The sequence below is a fragment of the Lissotriton helveticus genome, chromosome 4_1 (genome assembly GCF_964261635.1).
Source record: "Lissotriton helveticus chromosome 4_1, aLisHel1.1, whole genome shotgun sequence".
In the NCBI taxonomy this organism is placed as follows: Eukaryota; Metazoa; Chordata; class Amphibia; order Caudata; family Salamandridae; genus Lissotriton; species Lissotriton helveticus.
The window spans coordinates 1248974843-1248994169 of NC_136063.1; the positions used below are offsets into that span (position 1 = coordinate 1248974843).

The window sequence follows — 19327 nt, forward strand, 5'->3', positions numbered from 1 at the left end:
AGCAGAGTTCGCGCCGAAACAGGTACGGAACAGCCCCTCCCGGGTACGGTGCGTACCCCCCATGATCGCAGGGGTATGCCCCGTACACCTGCGATCATGGGGGGTATGCACCGTACCCTGCAATCATGGGGTGTACGCACCGTACCCCATGTTCGCTCGGTGTACTGTGCGTACACCCCTTGATCGCGGGGTACGGTGCGTACCCCCATGATCGCAGGTGTACGGGGCATACCCCTGCGATCATGGGGGGTACGCACCGTACGGTGTGTATGTGATTGTGCGGTTTTCCGTACGAATCGCCCTTACCTGACGTGGACCGTACGGATCGCGTCCGGGTGCCCGGTCCGGATCGTACTTGTCGGGTCGTACGGCGTGTGTACGAGTCGTACGAAGATGGCTCCGGATCCGATTCGTACAGATGTTTATTTTACCGGATCGGAATCGACCCCTTGGTGCTTTTAACTCAGGGTTTTCATTTCAGACTTCATGTACACTGGGTAAGATGTGACTAAGTTATTGTGGATAATCTTAAAATAGTGTTTCATATTTTAAGTCCTGTAGGAATCTTTGTTCTCTGCTACAATATAACCTTGCTTTTAACTGATCTTTTATCTTTATCTTTCATTATTCTTTTTCTGAATATGGTCTTTTCTTCATGTAGTGACTTTTTAAACCAACACATTAAAAATGGTCTCTCAACTATTTGTATCTTCTTTTTCTGCACTATACAGAGTGTACCCTCCATCTGCTTTATCATATTTGGTTATAATGTTTATATTTTGATGGTCTTTGATGTCCTTTTTTAATACTTTACAAAAAAGTTGTCTTTGACATAACACGTGTTGGCTGTGTCTTCAACTGTACAAGCTGTGTCTATACCACACATGGCTGTGTTTAAACCGGTACAAGTTGTGCCATACCACACATCATAATTTCCAACCTTTGACCAATTCAATTAGGAGTTTCCACCTGCTTTTGTCTCAAGCTATTATGTGTTATGTGTTTTACCACTTTGTGTTGAATTGCTTTTAATTTCTTCTATGTGGAATGTGAATATTGTTGTTTATTTACATACTTAAAGTTCTAGCATACATTCTTTTAAGACCTCTTTAGAAGGTGTGCGCCAGATTCTTTAAATCATTTAGTCGAGTGTGACTCTTTACACTCTCTGCTTGCCTTTACAAGGCAGCATTTGTGCAATCTGAGCAGCACCCTTTTTCCAACTAAACTGTGTCATTAAGTCAACTTTATGTTGGGTTGTGTTGTTGGCTGATCCACAGCTAACATTTGTAAAGTTTAAAGAGACTAATACTGACAGGAAGGGAGTTCCAGAGCTTTGGGGTTTGTGTAGAAACTGTTTCTCTGCTGTGGCAATGCTCTCTGAATAGTACTATCAGGAGAGGTGCAGTTGGGATCTGTGATTCAATTTGAACTTGTATTAAATGATTTTGCATTGCAGAAAACAACAGCTCAGTATATGACAATAAGTGCCTAAAAAGAGAGGCACCTGGCAATGCCGTACAATATAGAGCTTGAAAGTCTTAAGTTCAGAGCTGGAGTAGAAATCTGAAAAGGGAAAATTAAATAAATAATTAATTTTCCCTTGTCCTTGTCTGTCGAAATCCCCCCTCCCCCACCCGGCACCACTGCCCCACCGCTCTTACCTGGACGGGCTGCGGCTACACAGGGCTTGTACAGGACCTTCCAAAAAATATCTGGTTGTGTGGACCCCTACTTCTATGATTAATTAGTGGTTTCCAATTATCCACTCCTCACCCTTTTCCTGGTGCCTTCAAGCAGCAAATATAACATGAGGGTGTAAGTGTGGTCCTACAATCTTCCAATGGCACAGAATGTTGGAGATATTTTCTGTATTCGCTGTAGGACTGGTCTGCCCTCTACTGCTTGACTGCCATCTCTTGGCAAGGGGTGCCTTAGGCTGTGTTGCGGAAGCATTGCACCTTAATGACTGCACGGAGTAATTGTTCTCTCCTTGTGTGCGATTATCAGGGTCTGATATCTGCATTTCATGGTTACCACATGCCCGATCCATCTCCCCCAACAGGACATAAAAAATATCCTCACAATTATTATTTGTTTGTTTGTTGTAGTCTTTCTTTCTCCATTTCCTTTTGTAGTGGTCGGTGTTGTTTTGTAGCACCACCAATCAATACCTGTATTGTTTCTGGTGGACCAAAGAAGAACCTTGATTAACGCTGTTGGATCACAAAATTGACCACAGTAAAACGCAGTGGGTGCTAAAAAGCACCGGATGCAGATTAATGCAGACCAAAAAGTATAACACCTGCAATGTAGTTTATGTCAGTCTCTGTGCCTTTAATGTAGTTATTAATTTCAATACAGCCTTTTTCCTGAAAATGTTCATGTTTTGGAATAAACGTCTTTCTACAGAAAGGCTGGTTGCCATCACTGATGTTATCGTCATGTCGTGATGATTGCGATTAGCCATGTCTAGAATATAATTTATCTCAAACCTTTAATCATCTATATCACAAGAACCAGCTCTATACACAGGGGATATGCTTTTTCCGTTTGTGCGTGGATTCTGCGGGCGGTTACGTAGAATATTTGTTTAATCTAGCGAATAAATTCAAAAAAATCAATTATGACCATCATCATCTAATTACACTTCTATTTCTCGTGCCTGTCTCGTACACTTCTTCCATCGCGCCGATTCTCTCTGCAAGACGAGGTCCCCTCTCCAGTCACCACCGCACCGTACCAAAATCCATCCCAAATAGGATCACAAAAACACAACACACTACTTACCCGGCACCCCACAAGATGTAGCGTTGTACCTGTCGAGGTGCGCTTCGGCGCCCTTCAACATTTCAGGAAAATCTAATTAAAAACAATAGATATAAAGTCACGGCATGTAAACGAATTGTTTTTTGTGTTTTCTGTGAAACCTAACATGATATTTTAGAAAAAAATCTTATCGGGTGTGAAAAATCTGCCACCACAAATTTGGGGTGCACTGTGGTGTTAGTTTGCAGTAAAGGTCTCTAGCAGCTGAACTAGGATGTGAAAGAGCGACAGACGCCAAACCCATGTCACGTTACTACGTTACCATGTTACTGTGGCATGCACCATGTATAGTATCGCTTCCTGCCAGTGGGCCGGACCAGCGCGCGAGGCGCACCTGCCTTTTGTGGTTTCACTTTATCACCATACACCACAGCCGCTCAGTCACGTACATTGTCCGGAGCTGACAGGCGCACAAGGTAAGGAGCGCTGCGCTTTGAGCTAAATAACAAAGACTGCAAACTGAGTAGACTAGAAAGAAAAGGCGAAGGGCAGGGAGCGGAAAACAAAAGAGAAACAATTCTTAAAGAATAAGGGAGAGAACAAAAAAAATTGAGAACGCCAAGGAGAACCCAAAACTGGAGACAAAGGGAAGGAATTAAAAGGAAGGGGGGGGGAAGAAAAAGGGTAATATTTCTTTTCGTTGCTTATTTTCGGGATGCTTCACACTCTGTGTCAATTCACCTAGCCGAGGAGGTACAATAGCCAACAGGGAAAAGGCTTTAATGTTGTTCCCTAATGAGATTCATATCTGTAGATGGTTAGTTAATCAATACTTTGAAGCCTTTAGAAAAGGGTGAGGATAGTAAATTGATAATGCAGAGGTAAAATAGTTTTAAATCCATTAATCTGAAAACATAGGCACACATTCTAAAGAGGCTGACACGTGTGTCCCAGATGTATGCTTTATGCTTATTTAGAATATTTATATGGTGCTAGACTGCAAATACGCGTATGCCCTTTTCAGAGCATACTGCATGGGCAAACGTAACATGTTTTTGAGCTCTTGCCCTAAGTTTAAAAATATTATTCAGGGTCTTACGTGGAAGGGGAATTCAGGTGATCATAGAGGTAGATGACGAGAGAACTCGTTGATAAACATGTCGTTTCAGAGAGAGGAAGGACAGAAACTTTAGGTCAACGAAGACAAATTGTGTTTACTTAACGAGAGGGTGGTGCATAAGGCAGGTGCAGCACCTCTTTTCCTTCTCTAATGACGAGTGCTCTGAGGGGAACATTCTGCCAGATGTTCCACGTGCATGTGAGGAGGCCTCTGCTAGCCTGCACTCGTGTTCTGTTTCGGAACACCTCTGTATACTGTGCTTTTACTGTTTTGGGTGGTGCTCAGCCAAACAAATTTGGTGGGGCCTTCCTATCCTGTTGTTACACCTTCAATCTTAAATGTTCCTTCCCCCTCCACTGCAGCCTAGAAACAGGCTGTATTTGGGAAGGGCTGTATTGGAATATGACCATGTTCTGCACAACTTCTGTGAAACTATCCCGACAGTTGTAGACAATGGAATTGTCTTTAATAACCCCCAAAGCGGGCATCAGGCCTTTACCCCAGGTCTGAAATGCCCCCGTCATTAAAACGAAAATCCCCATACTGGTGCGTTTGGGCACAATCCAACTGTCATTAAAATGGGGGTCCAGACAACACAGCAAGTCAGAACTTCACATTCGTTAAAACTCATAGGCCCACCCCGGCCACCCACCAGGAGCCCATTGCCAGTGAAACCGATAGCCCCAGAGTGACTGCAGACCCCAGCCAAACTGCTGTTTAATATGAGGGCCCTTAGACTGGCAGGAGATCAGTAGTCCACTGTCTTTAAAAGAAGGGCCTCGGACACAGGCTGCAGGCGAAATCCCTACTAATGTTAAAACTCATGCTTTATGGAGGGTAATGTGGGTAAGCTAGAAACACAGAGTATTTTTCAGGGGGGGCATCATTATGTGTTGTACTGAAGCTGAGGGCGGGGTCAGACTGCAGGTTTCATGATGCTCCTGTAAGAGGTGATTTGATATGTGTATTGCTGTACACACTTGCTCCTTACACAGTAGCCGTGTATTTCACCCAGAGGCAGCAGCAGACCTCATTTGCTTCCCCTACATTTTTATTTCAAATTGTTTTTATTGATTTTTCAAAAAGAAGGATACAAAATGAAGTCACAGTAAAATAACATAAATAACAATAATACTAACATATGATGAAACTAAGGAAAATTACAAAAGAAGAAGAAAAAGACATGTTATCTAAGTGCGTTGCTATAGAAAATGCAGTTATGTTGGAACGGTACAGGTGGACTATGCATTCTACATACTATCTATGAAACATTAGAGGCGTACAGTAGAGGGCTATGAATATCACATTTTACATGCAAACCATGCTACATTAAAGGCGTTCTATAGAGAACATGGTATAATAACAACGATACGTTATATGAAAGTCGGAGAACAGTAAGCAGATAAGGCTTACATGCTTGACAAGCTCAGTCAAAAAATTCAAAGTTGGGGTTACCTGAAGTGCTTTGGTGTAAAACATCTGTGCGTAAAAGATGAGCTTTTCAAGAATTTTTGGAGACAGGCCGAACGTAAAAGTTTGCAAACGCAGGTCCCCTTTGCTCACTTAATAACAGACTAATTATTTATGCCGCAGTCGTTAAATGGCAAGCACAGCTACGTGACCGTGCCGGCGAACGCCCGGTTATCGCCTGAGGAGAGCCGAGCAGTGACGAGTGTTCACATGAGCATTTTTAGGGGCGGCCCAGAGGTCTGACATGCATGACCTCTTAAAGCGCCCATGACTCCTCCAGCTCTCTAAGTTCACTTCCAAGATTCTCTTGTTCGGTGTCTCGTGCGTATTTATAGCAAACAAATAGGCACTCACCCATCCCAGGTGCTTTTGTGAATTTGGAGTCTTAAGTCAGTGTTAGTGAAGGGTGCCAGGGGGCAGAGCTATGCCCAGAAATAGTCCAGAATAGAGCATGTTTGCTTTTAAACCGTGACCATGGGCTTCGGTCCTGCTATAGAAAGTGGCAACTCACCCTGTGCCTTATGAGTGTCGTCACACGACAGGTATTAGAGCGAGCTGAGCGTGAGCTTGTTTGCTCAGGCATGCGAAAATGTGCATTTGTCAGCAAACTTATAGCTCTTTCGGACCCTTAGACCCTATAATATAAACTTTGTGGGGGGGGGGGAGCAGATACTTATGAAAAATGGCAGAATCTTCGAATTTTCCGCCGTTTCTGTCATTCACAGGGTGCTTGAAATTACGGAAGGAGCTGGTTGGTCTCTTCTGCAATATCCAGTGTATAGTTGAAGATCCCTTTGGGGATTGAAATATGGGAGCTTCCTGACTGTGCGGAGTGTGCCCCATGCAGTGAAGGAGGCTCTGCTGTTCTAGGCTATGTCCCGTTACAGGACTCGATGACCATAGCACCTCCTCGGGCAGTGCACCACATAGTTCACCCACACGGTGGTGTTGGTAGGCATTGGTCACCATCACATATCTAGATAACAAACAGTGGGAAGGGGATCAGGCCACCTGCCTGCCTGTACCAGTCCACCCAAGGTGTTATATTTGAGGCAGCCCTCTGTGTTTCTACTCATGATTTATCAAGTCTTGGCCATCCAGTGTTGGCACAAGTGCTGAATGTCCTTGGACACAGGATTTATTCTAGTTGGCACTCATCAGCGAGGGGCAATCCATTGACAAACCGCTTTCAGTATATCAGTTTCCATACCACTCCAAGCATCGCCAGGATTTGTCAACCCAACATCCTTCAGGAAATGTAAACAGTGGGGTGTGAGAGCACAGTGCCTGTCTGTAAGGTCCACATATTGCATTCCGACAGATGCAGTGCTCTATAGTGTTTCTGCACACAATGAATCAAGTACTCGTCACCGAGCCTTGGCAAGTGCTGGATTTCCTTGATCACGTGCTTCGTGCTAGTTGGCATTCATCAGCAAGGAGCAATCAGTTTGTTTCGGAGTGTTTGGCAAACTACTTTCAATATATCAGGTTCTGTGTCCATCCAAGCTCATAGGTGCATCCCCAGGGATCGTCAACCCAACATCCGCAGGAAATGTAAACAATGGGGGAAGGTAGATTCAATCTTCAGTAGTGTTCCTACTCACAATTAATTAAGTATTGTTTGGCCAGCACCGGGTGGCAAACAATAAATTGTGAGGATGAACACAATTGAGGACTGCTTCTACCAGAATGCAGTGATGGGCTTGTGTGTGCAATCACTGTGCTCCCCCCCCTGTTTACATTTCTTGGTTTAGTTAGTATAATGCCAGAGCTATGCTGAGAAAATTTGAGCTGTTGCACCGAGCCTTCATCCTCTGGTCCTTTTCAAGGACGGGATTGGGTTCCTATAGATCATCCGAGAGCAATCTAACTCTAATGATCGAGAAAAAAGTAATTGAAAATGCCAGATTTTCTTGTATGTTGATAAAAATTCACAAATAGCTTGTTTCTACCTGTTTTCAGTTATGGAAAATGGAGAAACTCAGGCGCACAGAAAGTAAGATGATTTGCCCAGGATCACGCAATATGACTGAGTTAAGATATTGGTAATACTAGCACCGATCCTTTATCTTCCCCACACCCTTTTTTTAATCTCTGATTTTTGGAGAAATTCCATGAACTTCTAAAAATCAGGGCATGGTTTCCAACAGGTTCCATATAGATAGTGACTAGAATTGGGTAGAGTGTGGAGCACTGTGGGTTGCCACAGGTCATACGCTCCAATGCTGAAGTTTAATTCTCAAATTTTACCAGTTGGGGACCACCATTTATGAAAGAGCAGAACCAGCTTAGTACCGTTCCTCTGAGTCACGTTCTACGCTTCCAGGTCTTCAGTAGGAGGACGTGGTCCACTGTGTCGAAGGCCCGTGAGAGATACTGGCAGACCAGAAGGCATACCTCACCTTCATGGAGGATGCGGTACAAGTTGTCTAGAATTTTCAAGGTGGCTATTTCGGTGTTTTAGCATTCTCTGAATACCGACTGACTACTGAAGAGTAAGTCATTGTGGGTAATGTGTCTGTTTACTCCCAGTGGAGCACATTTTTCAATGGCCTTACGTAGCCATAGGAGGTTGCTGATGAGTCTAAAAGTTATGAGGTTTTCGGGGTCAGCACTAGATTGCTTGAGTACTGGTGTTGTGGAACATGCCTGGGTTTCTTAAGTATGGGTTGTTGGGGAACATACCTTGGGATAGTGATGCGTTAATCGGGGAGAGGAATTGACCTAATGCCTAGGGCGGTCGACCTCAAATCTGGTGAACTGGGTTCGAGTCTCGGCAAGGACGCACAACATCCTGTGATTCTGGGCAAATCACTTAATCTTCCCGTGCCTAACAAAAATTAATGTGTTCTCGTGTGAAGCGCTCTGATATCCAATACCTTCGGGTCAAGTTTGCACTATATAAAACTCCATAAAAATATTTAAAAAAACTGAATGTGAGCCAGATTGATTTAAATATATTGAAGTTCTCTTTCATTATCTTGGCTGGAATCGCGTCTCTCAATTATGGGGTAGGTCACAATTCTTTTATTATTTTGAAGAGGTCTTCATCTTTTGAAATGACTCCCATTTGTTGAATACTTTGGGAATTAAAGATCAGCAGTGAGGTAGATTTACTGGAGAGGCCAGACTTCAGTTGAAAACAGCCAAGTCTTTACAGCTCTCTGTTTCTTATTCTTCCTGGGAGTGAGTTCTAGAGCTAGTACCTCTGTTTTGCAAAATACGTACAGCCTTTGCTTGCCTTCCTGAGCCTTTAGGGGGGGGGGGGCGGGTGGAGACTAGGGGCCCTCTTACACACAAGGTGCACTTTCCCTGTGCGTCCTATGTGTCCCTGTCCTTTCAGCGCACTTCCTACCAGCTTCTTTGCCTCTGCTCATGCCCCTATGCAAATGAGAGAACACCCACTGGCGATAACAATATAAAGGCGCCTGTGCGGTCTGTATTACAGAAAGGGCCGCTCAAGTGTCTGCAGCCCTTTCTGTAATACCAAAGTGCCCTGGGAGCGCGCAGAGCAGGCGCATATACCCGTTACACCCCCAGGCACTTTCCATAATACGGTCCTAGAGTTTAAAATGCACTGCAGCTTTTTGGCAGATCCGCAAGAAGTTCATTTGGTCCCTTCTGTAATGGCACAGATACATGAAACTTAAGTGAAATATTTCCTCATATATTCCCATTGTTTTGGAAGTGTTAGCTCAAGCAATTCCTTCTTATTTTTTTCAGATTTATCCTACCCTGTGTATTCAACTTAATTGTTTCTTTTCTCATAATTTAAAGTATTCTAATTTTTTAATTTATGATATTTGCATATAATTTCATTTGTTCTGCAATTCGCTTCCTCTTTGTACACTGCTTTGTTTTTACCATTGACCACCCAGTAGCCTTGGCTCTTAGTCCAATTTATAACATTTTTTTATAAAACACCAAATACATCCATAGTTAACAGGCTAGTTGTAACTGGTTCGTTGGTGTGTTGACTTGGAGAAATCCGGTTCTATTGACAAAAGGTGATATAATGTGCTAGTTAAGGGCTTGTCCTCTGCCTTCCTGTCTCCCCATGCGCTAGACCATGACATTTCACCTCTTCCTCTTTGTCCTCTTACAGATGTCTCTCTCTCTCGCTTCCACCATTCGAGGAGTCAGGCTGCTGCCCTGGCGAGGCCTGTCTACCACCTGCTTTGTGCGTAGTTCCAAAGGACACGGTAAGGAACAAAGAAGCTACTGTCAATGGGAAGATCTAAAAATGCTTAAAAGCATCACAAAATGACAACACCCACCATGAAAATGTGGTTAGCTGTCCCTCAAAGTTCCGCTGCGGAGTAACTGCTTACCGTCCAGCAGTGGCCACTTAGTACAACCCTCTCATGTGACATTGCCCTTGGGCCAAGTGGGTTTGCAGTGGGCCATGTAAGATCCCTTCTAAGCATCCCTGTAGATAAAAAGAAGTTGCAGATGTTTCAGGGTGTCTTATGGAACTCCAGAGAAACAGCACAGTCCACAACTTTTTAACAGTGTCTTCAATTGCAGATTTAGTCCTCCTTCATCCTATTTCCCTTTTTGGTAGACAGTAACGTGGCGGGGTCTGTACTATACTTTTTCCTCATGAAAATCGACTTATTGGGCAGAGATGACCGACAAAATTTGCTACTCAGGTTGAATGTGGCCCTCAGAAGAAAGGGGAGATAAGATGGAAAAATAGCTAAATGAGGGAATGGCAGAGTGCATGAGTGGCCAGGAAAAGCCAGGGCTTCAAGAGCTTTTCGAATAGGGCTTCCGATTCTGTGAAACGCATCGGCCTGGAGAGTTGTTACATGCCCTAGATCCTAGAACCGAGAAGGATTTGCTGCCTCAGATTTTTAGTCTCAATAGAGAGATCTTGGGAAGATTCGCATGGGAGGATCTCAGAGTTCTTTTGGTGTGTAGTGTGTGAATCTGACAGTCAGGTATTTCGGTCCAGTGAATTTAAATGCTCTAAAAACTATTATAAGGATCTTAAAGAGGATCCCTTTGTGTAGCGGTTACCGGTGTATGGTTTTCAGAGCAGCAGAGACGGAACTCAGACTGGGGAGTTTTAGCACAAGTCTATCTGCTGCGCGTTTCACCACCCGTAGTTTGGTGAGTACTGGTTTAAGCTCCTGCGTAGAGACTATTACAATAGTTGAGTCTAGGAGTGATGAGAACAAAATCAACTGTTTTCCTGGCAGCTAGTGGGACAAAGTCAAAAAACTTTCTCGAAGACTTAATTAAGTTGAAACACATTCCTGCCACTGCAACTGATTGATGGTGGAAAGAGGTAGGTATCAAATTATACTCCTAAGTTGCTTGAAACTTCTACTGTGGAGGATGTGGGGGTCACAGAATTCGGCCACCATTGGGTTGGGGAGAAAGGATTAGATTTGCATAATAGAAGGATCTCTGTTTTATCTGTATTGCATTTTAGATGGTTTGATTGTATCCACAGGATGACTCTGATGAGGCAGTTTTTGAAGTTTACTTCTGAGCCGAAGGACTTATTGTCCAGCAATAGAATCAGCTGCATATCATCAATGTATGATGAGGTGGCTATTCCGATCAGGGAGATAAAGGGGGCTATGTATATTTTGAGTAGTGCAGGGCTGAGAGATGAGCCCCACAGAACTCCTCATGCTCTTGATCTTTCTGTTGAGATAAAAGGTCCAGGTGTGACTGCTTGTCTGTGACCGGTTAAAAAAGATTTGATCGAGGCCAGAACCTTATGAGAAATGTCACGGTCCTTGATTGGTTGAAGGAGTATTGAGTGTGAAATGCGGTGGCGAGATCAAGGAAATTCAACACCACATTATTTCCCGCATCCAATGTCAGTTTTAAGGTATCCGACACTTCTAGCAGGGCTGATTCTGTGGAAGGTTTGAGGCAAAAGCCGGATTGCAGGGGATGAAATGCATTGGAGTTTTCCAAAAAGTAAACTAATTGGCCGTTAACAAGTTTTTCACGCATTTTGGTTAATGCAGGGAGTAGAGAGATGGGAACGGGGTTAGACAGTATGGTGGGGCCTGCAAGAGATTTGTTTTTCTAGGGGTTTCACGATCCGCAGTATCTGGTCGGAGGGGACCTCCACCATTGATAAGGAGGTGTTGGGAATGGTATTAATAAAAGGGTTGGGTATGTTAACAACCTTATGAAGTATGGCGGGGAACAGGGGGTCATTGGGGGAGCCAGATTTACATGAGCGGATGGCCTGTCATGACTATGACAGTGTAATCTCCTGAAAGGATGCCAAGATTTGTGTCCCTGCCACTAAGGGGGTAGCTAATAAAACATGGTCAGAAGGGGGCATGGTGGTTGAAAAGCCCATTTGAATGGCCTGTATTTTCTCTTCAAAGAAAGAAGAGATCTGATTGCATGGATCCTGGTAAGGGGGAATGTCACTAGCCAGTACCTTCGGTTGTAAAAACGATTTTGAGATGTTAAAAATAATTATAGGATTAAACTGGGCCTCTACAATCTGGGTAGTGCAGTATGCCTTTTTTGGCTGCCTTAATCTGGGTACAGTAGGCTTTTTGTGCGGTTTTAAAGCAAAGCAGGTCCTTGGAGTTGCATGCTTGCCGCCATTTGCTTCCTTGACAGAGTATACCTATTTTATGTTATATTGGGATTTCTACTACTTCCTTCAGATTTCCAACATTTTTAGGTTTCTACAAACTGCAGCCTATAATGGTCCTATTTTTCTTTAACCCAATCCGTGCTCGCGTCGGCCAATGAGCACTTGCCTCCCTGGTGCTGCCACGGCCGTTGGCCGACGCAGCCCTGCCCACCCTTCAGAATGCCCGCACCGCGGCGGAATGTACGCCACGGCAAACGGGTTAAATATTATCTCCAATGTGCATTCGTGATGCCATGAAGGGTCCACCTGAGGGAATATGACAACATTAGTCTGGAAATGACACTGCAGAACCGTAAAGAGGAAACGTGTGCTGAAGGCATCACCTGCTTTTTTCTGCATCCCACAGCTGTGGGGATCCATAGGTAACTGCTACAGTTCTTTGTGGTATTGTGTTCATTTTTTCTTTAGATTTTTTGTTAGATCTGACATTGTATGAAAGCGAAGTCTCTCTTCTCCAAAGATACTTAATTTCAAACAAAGATCAAGTCCAAGAAACAGATGTTAGTGATCAACCATAATTCAAAGAGCATGTGGGATCTTGAGGTTAAACACTACTCTGCCTTGGGTGAAAAAAATATTCTCTGACGTCCCATAAGACAATCATGGAATAGGAGGGAAATCTTTTTCTGGCCCTGCATTGTCAAGAGAAGTGTTTAATGCACAAGCCACATCCGGGGGAAGATTGGAATTCTTTTTTTTTTAATTGGCACATATATAACAAAGCGTAAACAATATCATGGTACAAAAAAGAATTAATTGGCAGGGAAATCCATCAATACAATGCATTGCAATGGGGGGATAATTATTCATCATTAAATAATCACAATTTTTCCCCAAATAAATTGAAATTTGACAGTAGACGCTCACATTTTGGATAGCTGACGTTCAAGTTCATATACTTGTGTTGTTTTTTTCCACCATTCCTCATATGTAGGTGCAACCTCTGATTTCCATTTGTTTTGCAATCATCAGCCTAGCAACAGTCAATACATAAAACACCCAGGGCCATATGTACGATGAAGTGGCGGAGCGTGTTGTTAGCCTCCTTGGCTTATCAACACGCTCTGCCACTTCAAAAACGCAAGGCTGCACCATATATACAAGAATGTAGAGTTTCCCCCTGCAATGGCGCTAAGTTTCACAACTTAGCGCCAACACAGGCACCCTTGCACCAGAGTGCAAGGGTTTCTGTGTGCAGGTGAGGATTGGTTATATGTAGGAAGGTGTCCCTTCCTGCACATAAACAATCCTAACATGCCATGTTGTAGTTTTCATGTGTGCTGCTTCACGCACCACACATGTAAGTTACAGAATGGCATTTTTAAAAAGGTTTGTTTATGTACAGGAAGGGACACCGTCCTGTACATATGCAACCCATGGCATTTTGCTTTTTCCATGTGTGCTGCACAAGGCCGCACACATGAAAAAGCAAAAATGAGTGGAAATAATGCATTTCTCCTCATTTCGCCACCTTAAGACCAGCGTTTTCCTGGTCTTCATTTGGGTGCTGCCTCCTATGTACTCCTCCCTTGTACATAGGGAGCAGTATCTGCAAAAGAAACAATTGATGGACGGAATGCTGGACAATGAAAACATTCACCCCAGTCACAAGGATCTGGGATAAATCTATCATTCTTTTGCTCACCACACCACCCCAGTTTGGAACCAGCCATATGCAAATTAGTCTTGACCCTGTTCCTTGTGGGAACAGTCCAGCACGAACTGCCAAGCTAGGTCCTCCCTCGGCCAGAAACAAGTATCCTGGGACCGGTTTCAGGGCATCACCCTTCATCAGCCAGGCTAGCTTGAATCCAGTGGTGTAGTGAGCACAGGACCCACGTCTGGGCATACCCTTCCCACTTAGGGCGACATATGCAAAAGAAACAATTGAGGGGGCAGTGTCAAATACAATTGGAGTTGCGGTGGAACCCCCACCACAACACCCACTGCACGCCCCTTTCATGCTAAACATAGCTTCAAAGGGTGACTTATGTACAAGGCATCGTTAAACCACTTAACATGGCTTAAAACTGCCTTGGACATAATTGGCAAGTTGAGGCTCCTAAAAGGGATTTGTTAAATGCAAATTCTGTATCAATTTTTAACCTCAGCTATCATCCTTGGACATAAGGCAAGGCCCCTACGGCCATGGGAACGTCACAAACAGTGACATTCCCGTGGGGATAGGGGCTTGTGCATATGCCCCCCAGTCTTTTGTATTAACTCCTAATAAAATCTTTTTAAAAGTGAGTGTGACCCTTAACAGCTGTATATTTGTTCTATTCTGTGATATCAAAGTCCAAAATTCATTAAGTCTGGGGAAACTAATAAACATTCACAAGGGTCAGCCCGTTCAGTTAAGCAACGTGGGCATCAATAGGATGTTTTATACGATCTGCAGGGTCTGTGAGGGTAAATTTAGAAGTCAAATAAAGTGTGATACACTCGACTCCTCAGTCTGGTAGCATTAATAATTTTACAGAAACGGGCAAGGCTGCTGGACAACTGCGCGTTTGGGCACTCAGGACAGTTGCGGGCGAAGACACTGGCTACGGTGGAGTTCCACGCCTCCACGTAGCACCTGAGCGTCCCGCTCCCGTTCCCTCGCTCCTCCTCCCACTACGAGCGCGATGGCGTCTACCTGCAGGCGGCTGCGGCTGCACTGGCTGCCTCTTCTGTTGTCGGGTCGATGGTGAGTTTCTCTTTGCGGTATTCATGGGACATTCACGGGACACCCTGCGGGGGCTCTTGCGGTGCTGATAGATTTGGCGGCTCCAATGAGAGGTGGACCTGCAGGCGGCCGCAGCTTCACTGGCGGCTTTCTGTGTTGCCGAGCCGTTGTGGGACTTCTCTTCGAGGCATCCACGGGATAATTACAGGAGGCTCTGTGACGCGGGGGTTCTTGCGGAGGTTCTCGCAGGAGGTGCTAGATTCGGCAGCTGCAACGAGTGACGGACACAACGGGTGTTAGCCTGAGCTGTTAATCCTGAAGACAGTGTTCCACTTCACAATGACGACAGCATGCTTTTCACGGCCCAAGGGATTTGGGCTCCTTTATTAACACTGCAGCACGTTTTGGATCAGACATTCGTTTATTTTTTGCAGACGCCGATTTTCGAGATTTCCAGCTTTTTGCTCATAATAATAAAAGCTGCTTTCTGGTGACTGCAGTGCAGAGTGGACTACATCTCCCATCTCCCCCTGCTGCTTTGCTTTATCCCTGCCCCCCTGTGCCAAAGTGCGGGAAGAAAAGGAAGTTTCTTGGTGAGTGGGCTTTACGTATTATTTTTGCGGACTGGCCTCCCCTAGATTCAGAAAAGGGGGTGGTGATGAACAGTGTCTGAATTAAGCAGACCACTCTTACCCAGTCCAAAGATCAGGGCTTGATCCATCACCGTTTTTTAGCTCACTGCACCATCCCAGCTCAGAACCTGGCTACATGCAAATTAGTCTGTTCCTGTCCCAGTGCATGATGGGAACAGGGCAAACCAAACTACCAAGCCAATTCTTATACTGGGAAGGAAACAAGCTTCCGGGGACCGGTTTCTGGCATTTCAGCCGTCGTCGGCCCGGCTTGCTTGAATCCTGATGGTGCAATGAGCAAGGGACTCACATCTGAGTATACCCTTCCAGGCTTATGGTGGACAAAATGATTCAGAAAAGGGGGTGATGATGAACAGAATGTCTGAATTAAGCAGACCACTCTTACCCAGTCCAAAGATCAGGGCTTGATCCATCACCGTTTTTTAGCTCACTGCACCATCCCAGCTCAGAACCTGGCTACATGCAAATTAGTCTGTTCCTGTCCCAGTGCATGATGGGAACAGGGCAAACCAAACTACCAAGCCAATTCTTATACTGGGAAGGAAACAAGCTTCCGGGGACCGGTTTCTGGCATTTCAGCCGTCGTCAGCCCGGCTTGCTTGAATCCTGATGGTGCAATGAGCAAGGGACTCACATCTGAGTATACCCTTCCACGCTTATGGTGGACAAAATGATTCAGAAAAGGGGGTGGTGATGAACAGAGTGTCTGAATTAAGCAGACCACTCTTACCCAGTCCAAAGATCAGGGCTTGATCCATCACCGTTTTTTAGCTCACTGCACCATCCCAGCTCAGAACCTGGCTACATGCAAATTAGTCTGTTCCTGTACCAGTGCATGATGGGAACAGGGCAAACCAAACTACCAAGCCAATTCTTATACTGGGAAGGAAACAAGCTTCCGGGGACCGGTTTCTGGCATTTCAGCCATCGTCGGGCCGGCTTGCTTGAATCCTGATGGTGCAATGAGCAAGGGACTCACATCTGAGTATACCCTTCCACGCTTATGGTGGACAAAATGATTCAGAAAAGGGGGTGGTGATGAACAGAGTGTCTGAATTAAGCGGACGACTCTTACCCAGTCCAAAGATCAGGGCTTGATCCATCGCCCTGTTCCCATGATGCACTGGGCCAGGGACAGACTAATTTGCATATAGCCAGGTTCTGAGCTGGGATGGGGCAGTGAGCTAAATAACGGTGATGGATCAAGCCCTGATCTTTGTACTGGGTAAGAGTGGTCTGCTTAATTCAGACACTCTGTTCATCACCACCCCCTTTTCTGAATCGTTTTTGGCCACTGTAGGTGTGGCAGGGTATACTCAGACATGAGTCCCTTGCTCACTGCTCCATCAGGATTCAAGCAAGCCGGGCCGACGACGGCTGAAATGCCAGAAACCGGTCCCCGGAAGCTTGTCTCCTTTCTGGTGAAGAATTGGCTTGGTAGTTTGGTCTGCCCTGTTCCCATGATGCACTGGGCCAGGGACAGACTAATTTGCATATAGCCAGGTTCTGAGCTGGGATGGGGCAGTGAGCTAAATAACGGTGATGGATCAAGCCCTGATCTTTGGACTGGGTAAGAGTGGTCTGCTTAATTCAGACACTCTGTTCATCACCACCCCCTTTTCTGAATCGTTTTTGGCCACTATAGGTGTGGCAGGGTATACTCAGACATGAGTCCCTTGCTCACTGCTCCATCAGGATTCAAGCAAGCCGGGCCGACGACGGCTGAAATGCCAGAAACCTGTCCCCGGAAGCTTGTCTTCTTTCTGGTGAAGAATTGGCTTGGTAGTTTGGTCTGCCCTGTTCCCATGATGCACTGGGCCAGGGACAGACTAATTTGCATATAGCCAGGTTCTGAGCTGGGATGGGGCAGTGAGCTAAATAACGGTGATGGATCAAGCCCTGATCTTTGGACTGGGTAAGAGTGGTCTGCTTAATTCAGACACTCTGTTCATCACCACCCCCTTTTCTGAACCGTTTTTGGCCACTATAGGTGTGGCAGGGTATACTCAGACATGAGTCCCTTGCTCACTGCTCCATCAGTATTCATGCAAGCCGGGCCGACGACGGCTGAAATGCCAGAAACCGGTCCCCGGAAGCTTGTCTCCTTTCTGGTGAAGAATTGGCTTGGTAGTTTGGTCTGCCCTGTTCCCATGATGCACTGGGCCAGGGACAGACTAATTTGCATATAGCCAGGTTCTGAGCTGGGATGGGGCAGTTAGCTAAATAACGGTGATGTATCAAGTCCTGATCTTTGGACTGGGTAAGAGTGGTCTGCTTAATTCAGACACTCTGTTCATCACCACCCCCTTTTCTGAATCGTTTTTGGCCACTATAGGTGTGGCAGGGTATACTCAGACATGAGTCCCTTGCTCACTGCTCCATCAGGATTCAAGCAAGCCGGGCCGACAACGGCTGAAATGCCAGAAACCGGTCCCTGGAAGCTTGTATCCTTTCTGGTGAAGAATTGGCTTGGTAGTTTGGTCTGCCCTGTTCCCATGATGCACTGGGCCAGGGACAGACTAATTTGTATATAGCCAGGTTCTGAGCTGGGATGGGGCAGTGAGCTAAATAACGGTGATGGATCAAGCCCTGATCTTTGGACTGGGTAAGAGTGGTCTGCTTAATTCAGACACTCTGTTCATCACCACCCCCTTTTCTGAATCGTTTTTGGCCACTATAGGTGTGGCAGGGTATACTCAGACATGAGTCCCTTGCTCACTGCTCCATCAGGATTCATGCAAGCCGGGCCGACGACGGCTGAAATGCCAGAAACCGGTCCCCGGAAGCTTGTCTCCTTTCTGGTGAAGAATTGGCTTGGTAGTATGGTCTGCCCTGTTCCCATGATGCACTGGGCCAGGGACAGACTAATTTGCATGTAGCGAGGTTCTGAGCTGGGATGGGGCAGTGAGCTAAATAACGGTGATGGATCAAGCCCTGATCTTTGGACTGGGTAAGAGTGGTCTGCTTAATTCAGACACTCTGTTCATCACCACCCCCTTTTCTGAATCGTTTTTGGCCACTATAGGTGTGGCAGGGTATACTCAGACATGATGTCATGCCTCAAGCCCCCTCCCAGTGCGCTAGCCCTTTAATTGTGCACTATAAAGGTATTCTTGACCCAGGGAGCGACGCTTCACGTTCTAGCGTCTAGCTCCGTTGGGTTCGTTTCTGTGCCTGACTTCCTGTGCCTGACTTCCGGTTTTTCTCCGTCCTGGCGTTCTTCCGCAGTGAGAGTGTCTTCGGCTCTGTTGGTTCGTTTGAGAACCTTTGCGGGCCGTCTCTCTTGTTTACAAAGCGCCTCTCCACCGCGCTTGTGCACTTTGACACGTTCCGTGTCATTTCCCTATTTAGCTGCTGTGCAGTGTTCTGGTGTCCCGCCCGGCGGCCGGGTTTGACTCCGCCATCCGGCGGGATTCCCTCTCCCTACCTTTGCCTCCTTGCTGCTCCGCTTGTCAGCCGGGCTTGGGCTCCGCTGACGAGCCGGGCATCCTCCCTCTGTTGTTGGCCTCGTTTCCCGCTCCGCTTGTCGGCCGGGTTTGGCTCCGCTGACGGGCCGGGCACACCTTCACCCTTCCTTTTTTCTACCACACCAGGTTGCTCCGCTGCCAGCCGGGTTCTGCTCCGCTGGCGGCCGGGTTGTTACAGGTGTGCTGCCCTTAGTTAGTTAGGGCTTTTCTTTATCCCTTCTCACACCAATTACTCTTGGGGGTTATTCAGCTCTGGTGATTACTTCACCTCATTGGACTTGATATCTTGCGTGGACCAGAGAGGAATGGGCTACAGCTACATGTTCCAGAAACACGGTAACAGCGCATTCTTGCGCTGCACATTGTAATTGGTATCAGTACTACTGTATTGCAGTGTTTGATTCCCTGTTTTGTTTGTTGCAGATGTTGTTTCCACTATCCAGGATATTGACAACCGAATTCTTATGTTCAAATAATCCTTTGGGGTGTGCTTCGTGGCAGTTAAGACAGAAGATCAGAGTGAGCAGGATATCT

The 19327-nt window shown here is 45.8% G+C and overlaps 1 protein-coding gene across 8 annotated transcripts in view; it reads left to right on the forward strand.

Moving 5' to 3' along the window:
* The window catches only part of LOC144827482 (cytochrome c oxidase subunit 4 isoform 1, mitochondrial-like), an 821858-nt gene that overhangs the window by 560987 nt on the left and 241544 nt on the right, over positions 1-19327 (forward strand). For all 8 annotated transcript variants that reach the window (XM_078685775.1, XM_078685774.1, XM_078685776.1 and 5 more), the window contains one exon: positions 9465-9561. In XM_078685775.1, the coding sequence (XP_078541901.1) occupies positions 9465-9561 (97 nt within the window). The remainder of the gene's footprint in view (positions 1-9464; positions 9562-19327) is intronic.